The following is an 8,985-nucleotide window of genomic DNA, read 5'->3' on the forward strand; positions in this document are numbered from 1 at the left end:
AGTCCACGGCTGCGTGATTGTTCCGTGGAAAACGTGAGCAGAAAGAGGAATGTGAACTGAACGAGCCGCAGTCTAGCCTCGTGTAGAAGGAATACGCTGGGAATTGTCATTCAGGATATCCCCGTTCCGTCAGGGATTCGCCTGTTTTTTTGCAGTCAAGGTGAGATTTTCCCGGTTTCTACCTGCATGATGAACAGCAGCAGAATGCATAAACAACGTACTCCGCGTCGCGTCGCGTCCAGTGGAGATGCGGTATTATTACGATAAATGATCTCTGAGATTGTCGCAGTGACACTGCTGTTCGGCAGCGATATAGCCTACTTTTACATAACAAATAAAACATCTCAATCTCACTTTACAGCGTGAGTCAAGATGATATTGGGCAGGCAAATCTATGTAAACACGAGTATGGATCTCGTTATGGCGCGCACTGATGGCCAGTGATTCTCTCGAGCTCTCGGTTCATCTGACAGCTGATCAGTTCCTGAGTGATTAAAAACTCCTGGCATTCTGTTCACCACTGCAGTCACAATCATTTTGCATACTTATTTGTTTCGAACATACCTACAATTTAAAACATTACATATGAATTAATATTTATATACATTTTATATTATTTATTTTTTACTTATATGAATAAGTAAAATTTTATATTACTGTATTAATATATATTTAGCCTAGTAAATTAATAAATGCAATATTGTCTATCTATATAAAATATCTATCTAGCTATCTATCTGTCTGCCTGTCTATCTAAAATGCACAATATTACAAATGAATATATATATATACTGCTCAAAAAATAAAGGGAACATATATATAAAATGTTAATATTATATCAATATTTTAAATTACATTAAGTTAATATCATATAATATATTTTATTAAAATTCACAAATTAATTGTAATTTAAATGAAATTATATTAAGATTCAATTATATTACATTAATATTCCCTGAACTCTAATCAGGGTGTTACATTAACATAATTGCCAGTGAAATCACTGCCATCTTTCTCATCATCGGTGACTTTTCTCATAATGTGTGAACATTATTGAGACTGATCTGTCTCATTCTTATCTGATTACGTTATTGATTTTTCCTGAGTCTCTTCACTTCCAGCTCCAAGTGTATAATAATTCTGCCTTGACTTGTTATCATGGCTTGAAATTTTTATCGACCCATGTGTTGTTCCGCAGTGTCTTGGGTCAATTTTGCTTGGATTCTTGGGACAAACCATGGTCAGAAAGTAGCTGTGTTGCACAACTCACTCTTTAACCCCACTTTCATAGGAAACAGATTTGTGTGAGAAACCCATTCAAGTTGAATTAACTTTCTCCGCAGTCAAAGCCCCGTGCTGTGAATATGTGTGAGCACAAACACGGTCTTTTTTTGGAAAGAACTCAGCGCCTATGGATTCCTCCCTAAAAGTCACACACACACACACACACACAGAGAAATCTTTTGCCTGTGAGACATATGCAGCTCTTCGAGATAAACAGAGCTCCCAGTCTTGAAAACAGGCTCCCTGCTAATTCAGCAGAGCCCCGCTCAGTCCCCCTTGAGATTAGGAGAGTCTTCAAGTGCCTTGTTTAGTTGATTTGGCAGAGAGCAGAAACCATTCTCTCTATGCCTGCTCGAACAATAGCCCACATCAACATTTGTTCATTGTGCTCTTTTGAGAATATTCTGAAAGGAGCTGTTTATTTAATTTTCTTTTTTTTTTCTCAGGCGCACAGTCTGTTATCCATTTATTCAGGTGCGCCTCATTCGGTTTCAAATGAGAAAATAATAATTTGAACATTTTTGTGCAGGCCTTTTCCTGTGGGTAGAATTTAACCAAAGGCCATACATTTTTGTGTATGCAGGGGTTGTGTATGCAGAAATGAAGAAGGGAATTGCTTCTTACTCTTCTCTAATAAATAATAATAATAAAAATAACATGAACTTATTTCAAGCTTGTAACTTATTCCAGAATAATTCTCACTTCAGGCTGCATTTCTTGATATAATTAAATCGTTTGGGAATATTTTAAATGAAGAAGGAAAATCTAATAAAACATGAGCCTGCATTAGTTATACAGTGATATATATATGTGTGTGTGTGTGTGTGTGTGTGTGTACAGTATATGCACACTGTAAAAATTATATTTCAACTATTTCAAACTTACAACTATTTCAAAGTTGTAAGTAAAACCAAGATGATTACAGTATACTAGAATTATACTGTAACTCCTAGAATGGACAAAGTTAATTTAAAATTATGATTTAAGCAGATATAGACTATAAGACTATAAGAACTATTGTGAAAAACAGACCAAAAATATAGATGGCATGTTACACTCCTGGTTGCATCCATTTATTTTTATTTTGACCAATCAAATGCTTTCTAGGATGAGAACATCCCTAGCAAATCATGGTTTGTGGCTGTGACGTGTAGTAAAAAAACTTCACTCTTCAAATTATTTAATGAGGTTCTTAAAATGAACTCATGTGTTGACAGAATAACTTCAGAAGACCAGCACCATGATGACTGCACGTGAAATAATCAAGAAGAAACCGCCCAAAGACAGTCTGACGCTGCTACCCTGCTTCTATTTTGTAGAGGTGTGTGCCACCATTTATTACCAATTTAATAGTTCAATAGAGCAATTAATCTCAGGTAATTACATTACACACTAAAGAACTGGGCTTCCTCATTTTCTTTGAAGACATAATTGAAAATGCATAACAGCAGTCAGTTTGAGGGTGCTACAGTGTTTACCTTCCACCACATTGTCACCCTGGAGTACAGTGTGCTGACATTTAACAGCCATCTGCCACAGTAGCTCTACAGTAATAAAACTGTGCTCTGGTGTTGATATATTTGTATATCTGTTTGTACTTGAGGAGAACTGGCAATTTAGTACTTTTAAAATTGATAAAGACTGTCTCTCTCCTGAGAAATTAGCTACCCATTGTGGCATCCTCCATGGTTTCACTGTACTTCCTGGAACTGACGGATGTGCTCCAGCCGGCGCAGGTGGGATTCCGCTGTCATGACCGTTCACTCAGCATGCCGTACGTTGACAGCGGTGATGAGCTCATCCCTCTGCTCATGCTCCTGAGTTTGGCGTTCGCCGGTCCTGCTGCCTCTGTGAGATGAAAGCAAGCATGACAGCTTCATTGCATTTAATTCTATGTAACATCTGTGAGCTAAATAGTTTAAATAATTATTTAAGGGACAGTTCACCCAAAAGTGAATATATTGTCATCAGTTAAGTCACCCTACACTTGCTCCAGACATGTTTCTTTCTTCTGTTGAACACAAGAGAAGATATTTTGAAGAATGAGGTAACCAAACAGTGGATGGTCCCCACCAACTTCCATATTATTTTTATTTTTTTTCTTACAAAGGAAGTCAGTGGCTACCTTCAACTGTTTGATTATCTTATTCTTCAAAATATCTTCTTTTGTGCTGAACAGAAACTCATACAGTTTTGCAACAACTTGAGGTTGAGTAAATGATGTCAGAATATAAATTTCATTCAGACTCTTTAAAGTCAACGTAGGCAGTTTGTTCTAAAGAAAACACATTTCTTTACATTCTATCAAAATGTAATACATTGCTTCTCCACTTGGGCCAAAGTTATATATTTGTTTACATTTCATATCTTAAATAAATGCATTAGGTTTAATCATCCTCAAATTACATTTACACATGCCAAAGTCAAATTATGATTAACAATTAGTCAATTTCTCTTGTTGTCTTGTGTTCAGATCATGATAGGTGAAGGTCTACTGTATTGTATGCAGTCTAAACTGAAGGTCCGTCCAGGGATTGAGGGAAGCATAAATGCTGGTGGATGTAATTTTAACTCTTTCCTGCGGAGAACTGTTCGTTTTGTTGGTATGTAACACTTTTATCATTGTAAGCCAATTTTATATCACAAAAATCCAGTTTGTTTGATGGTAAAATAAGAAGGGGCTGAATCTGATGGAAGTTTAGTGTGGATTTACAGTATAATTGTATAATATCTTGGACTATATAATAATGAAGTATAGGAAAAAAAGTATCATTTCAGTTGTTTAAAAAAGTAAGTTTAAAAATAAATGACAATTATTTGTATTTTGCGACTTGCGAATTTTTATTGTGATGTGCTATAAAATTGTATACAGCTATAGCATTTTTATTATAAGAAATTATTACACATCTAGGAAAAACATTGCATTTCTGAAACTGCAACACTAAAAATCTGAACAGGAGTGATGCAGATGAACATTATGTAACATGAGTCAGGCACAGAGTGTTACATGAAACTGAAGAAATGAGTCATCGATGTTTCGTTCCTCATGATCTGTCTTTTCTTCAAGGGGTTCATGTGTTCGGTCTTTGTGCAACAGCACTGGTTACTGATGTCATCCAGCTGGCCACTGGCTACCACACACCATTCTTTCTCACAGTGTGCAAACCCAATTATACCGTCCCAGGTGTGTCCTGTGACAAGAACCCTTACATCACCAAAGACATTTGCTCTGGCCAGGATCAGCATGCTATTCTGTCTGCCAGGTAATTGCATGTTTAACTACTGAATAAAATCTGATTATGTGATTTACTGTGATCAACTTGAGCCTTGTACAGTCACCATTTTCTTTCTCCCTTTTGTGGTTTTATTCCTGTAGAGCACTCCCTACTCATCTCTTTTTTTTTAACCTATAAAGATTTGACATTGACTTCTGCTGCATTTCTGGTCTAGACTTATTCTAGATGTTTGCTTCCCTTTATGACAGGAAAACCTTCCCTTCCCAGCATGCAACCCTCTCTTCCTTTGCTGCTGTTTATATTTCAGTAAGTCTCTTCGACACCGTTTCAATGTGTGTCTACTAAATGTACTGCAAATATTATATACAGTACTGATTGTACTGTCGATAGAAATAATGAACAGCCAACATTACAGATGTGCATGGAAAAGACATATGACATATGCATTGACACAAGTAATAGATTTCAACACGATCATATTTTTAAGAAGGATGTGATTTAATATGCTCTGTTGCGTAATGTTTGCTAGATTAGAGAAAGTCTAATTATAGGTAAGTGCTTCACATGTCTAGCTATTTGGCAGGATCCACTTAGGGATAAGTTGTTACTGCTTCCTACCTTGGTTGTCATACTGTCAGAGGCTGCAAGGCAGCGTGTTATTAATTTGCACATCAGCTGGAGACCCATACTGCTCTCTGCTCTTCTAGATGTACTTCAACTCAACAATCTCTGATAGCACCAAGCTGCTTAAACCCGTTCTAGTGTTTGCCTTTGCCATTGTGGCTGCGTTGACGGGACTCACTCAGATCACCCAGTACCGCAGTCACCCTATCGATGTTTACGTTGGGTTCTGTATTGGTGCTGGTATTGCCGCATACCTGGTAAGTTATTGGTTTGTCACTGATGTATTTTTGCAGATGTAGAGTAAGGTATTTGGTCGGCCATCATCCATTTAATGTCTTTTGACATGTTGCTATTGAGCTTTTTGTGCTATTAAGTGTTTTACCCAAGTAGAAGATGTTCCTGCATCAAATTCCATGTTGGTAGATTCTATGTTTTGGGGTTGGGCAAAGCCTGCATCTGGGGATAGGGGCTTAAACAACATTCAGCAAACTTCTCTCTCAGGACTAGGGCTATGATGGTTTACTTTTGTTAGGCAGACGCTTTAATGCTAAATAAAAAGGATTCAACATTCAGTGTGTTCAAGATGTACATTTCATAAAGTCATGCATTACCTGGGAACTGGACCCATTGGACTCTGGTGCTGCTAGTGCAATGCTTTACTGTCTGAGCTACAGGAACACTGTTTGATTGTAATTTTGTTTCGCAACCAGCCAGGAACATATCCTACATGGCAAAATCACATTTTGGGTATACCTAGCTTGTGGGTTTTCACACCATTTCTGGAGCCTCCCCAGCACTGCACATTTTGGATGATTCCTTTTGCTATGCCTTATATTTCAAAGGCTGCATCCTTAGTAGATTGCATTTGGTGGCCACATACATCACGGAGGCTGTCTCAGTTAAGAAAACTATACATTACATTCCAAAGTAAACATTGACACCTCAGAAAAAAAATATTAATTAATTTTTTGTTTGTTTGTTGGTTTGTAAGCTTTTTTTAATGAAGCATCCTCAAGGACGTATACTGCCAAAAATTGTGACCTCTGGAAGGTGCAGGCTTCGAAATGACAAACTAATCAAGTAGTTCAGGATTACTGCACATTAAAGACATGTCTATTAATGCAATGACAACGCCACAAATTTGATTCCCAGGGAACACCAAAAAATGATAAAGGGTTATAAAACATAAATGTCACTGAAAGCAATATAAATCACTTTGGATAAAAACATCCACCAAATGAGTGACCGTGACTTGGCCAATTAGAATTATGGACCAACACCTTGTCATAGAACAATATTCCTGTTTGTATACAAACAGGACCAATCCTATCCTTAATGGTTGATATGGATGTTGTTCAAGCTCCCACCCCAGCCCTAAGTCTAACCCTAAACTTAACTGGCTGAAAGGAATAGTTCTGAACTATTCAAAGATAAGGATACACTTCAGTTTAAAACTCTACATCATTCCAGGCTTTCCACGCTGTTGCCAACTTCAAATCTCCAGAGGACACTGTCATCCCACAACCCCCTCCTCTGCAGAAGGATGCTTTGAGGGCTCTGGCCCAAAGAGGCCACGACTCGGTCTATAACAAAAGCCACGCCTCTGAGAGCAATGAGGAAATAACATCACCAGCATGTCTAGATGGGCTGAACCGGCCTGTACAGCGGGAGAAAACCTCGTTGGGAAGCTTAAAGAGAGCCAGTGTCAATGTGGAGTTACTGGCACCTCGCAGCTCAATGGGTAAGGAGACAATGGTAACCTTCAGCAACACATTACCTCGTGCTACTCCAGAGGAGCCAACGAGGCGTCTGGTGACAGTACCTGTTCCAGTACCACTGGACCCAATGCGGTCACAGCAATTAGTGTCTGAATGGAAGCAAAAGTCAATGGAGATGCGAGGCGGCAGCTTGCCCGATGAGGACACTAGCGAGCAGGGCTCAGATGGTGGCAACGACACAACCACAGAGGAGGATAGCGTCCACTCTTCAGTCTATTCGTCTGTTCAACAATCAACCAAACCTGCTAACCCACCTGCAGGTGCAAGAGTGGTGATGCCCCCTCGTCCCCCAGCACAGCCCTCGGTCCCCCCGCCTGTGTCCCCTAAAAGCGCCAGCACTCGGGCCAAATGGTTGTCCATCACAGAAAAAAGTTGTGCTAATATCCCAGTTCTTAAGGCAGGAAATCAGCCTCGGATCATGCAGGTCATTGCCATGTCAAAGCAACAGGGACTCCTGTCTGGATCAGCCAAATCCTCAGAGACTTCATCCTCTTCTGGTACCTCATCCATCACAGGTACAGAATCATCACCTAATCGTTCAGAACGTGATAGCGGTTCAGGCATCATCACAGTTGATGCCCATGCACCCCACCTCCCTGTACTTCGTATGACCTCCAACCCCAACAACCCCTGGGAGTGGAGAGGATCTTCTGATGGAAACACGGCCGTGTCGTACGAGCTTAAAAACCTCAACCGTGAGGGTTCCTGCAGTTACCGTCACATCAGAAGCATCTCTCCTTGTTCCTCCGTCAGTGAGACTGACCACAGGCCACCCCAGCCTCCTCAACCTCCCCAGCCACCACTTCCCCCTCAACTCCCACCGGTGGGTCAAACCACAGAGGGTCGCAGTCTGCGCCGAAAGACCCCTCTAGTTCTTCTGGATAGAGAGGGCAATCTGAACCACACTGAACAGGTCAACTACTACAAAAAGCTACAAAGTAGCAGGCATTTCAAAGAGTGACAATGTGTTGACTTATATTTGAGCACAACTACACTTTTTGGTCTTTGGGTTTTCATTTCTTGATTTGATTCCATGAGCAATATCTGAATAACTGGATCCACTACACATTGAGTCAGAAGAGCGTTTGAAAGATGTTGCTTCTGACAACTTAAGAGCACAGTGGTTTTTGTCCTCTGAGGGCAAACCAAACTACATTATCAAAATTCCCATAATTTGTATTGTGTTTATATAATATCCATATAATCAAATTCCAACAATGCCGATTGTAAAATGCGGTTTGGGTTTATTTTTATTGCTGTTCTTTTTTGTTCATACTTAAACGTGTGACTGAGATGTCAGTTTGAATTTATGTGTATGTGTGTTTACGCACGATTGTTTAGTGTATTTTGTAGTGATACAATAATGTTAGGAAATATTTGATTGCCTTGTAGCTCTCATGGTGAAAACCGATTTAAATTATTTTGTTGGCTCTTTATGAATGATAATTGTTCTGAAAAAGGGTAGCGTCCTTCATTCTACATCTGACTATAATTGTTTATAAACTGTTCTGGACATTCTGCAAGTCTACTGAAGACTCCCTGTGTAAAATGGTGGAAATATGGAAGCACTTTGAATAAGCACTGTGTGTAAACAAGTGAGGTGAACTCAAATGTCTGTGAGATATTCCAAAGGAATATTAGACTGTCCTGGACACTTTAAGAAAATGTTCTCATAATTCATCATGTACCTTATAGTGGAACATCAGCTGGACAACAGGTCCATTGAAATATTTACTGCAGGTCCCACATTTTATGTCGTAATGAGAATATTATTATTATTTTATTTATTTATTTATTTTTTGGTGTAAATCACAAAAAAATATTTCTACAACTCTCTGGGATTTATCTGTAATAGTTAGTTATCTCCTTGTCATGCTTTTTCCCAGAGGTTCTCCTCTAAATGATCATGATGCATGTTATGTGAGTGTCGTCAAGGTGGAAGTGAAGCCTTGTCAGTGAAGAATTCCAATCTGTTCTAATGTACATGTACAGCTGTCACTGCAGGTTGAATTCTGTGTGTGTCAGCTCTCTCTTCACGGTGCTCTGATCTGCTCCTGGATCTC

General features: G+C 39.1%; 1 protein-coding gene across 1 annotated transcript; it reads left to right on the forward strand.

Moving 5' to 3' along the window:
• Positions 1–2,479: 2,479 nt before the first annotated feature.
• Positions 2,480–8,661, forward strand: LOC132119334 (phospholipid phosphatase-related protein type 3-like). Its single transcript, XM_059529195.1, has 7 exons — positions 2,480–2,605; positions 2,949–3,134; positions 3,758–3,887; positions 4,352–4,547; positions 4,769–4,826; positions 5,228–5,401; positions 6,615–8,661. Exons 1-7 carry the CDS (start codon positions 2,525–2,527, stop codon positions 7,881–7,883), a joined length of 2,094 nt encoding a protein of 697 aa, XP_059385178.1. The 5' UTR covers positions 2,480–2,524; the 3' UTR covers positions 7,884–8,661.
• Positions 8,662–8,985: the final 324 nt, after the last annotated feature.

Source organism: Carassius carassius, chromosome 38 (genome assembly GCF_963082965.1).
Source record: "Carassius carassius chromosome 38, fCarCar2.1, whole genome shotgun sequence".
NCBI lineage: Eukaryota > Metazoa > Chordata > Actinopteri > Cypriniformes > Cyprinidae > Carassius > Carassius carassius.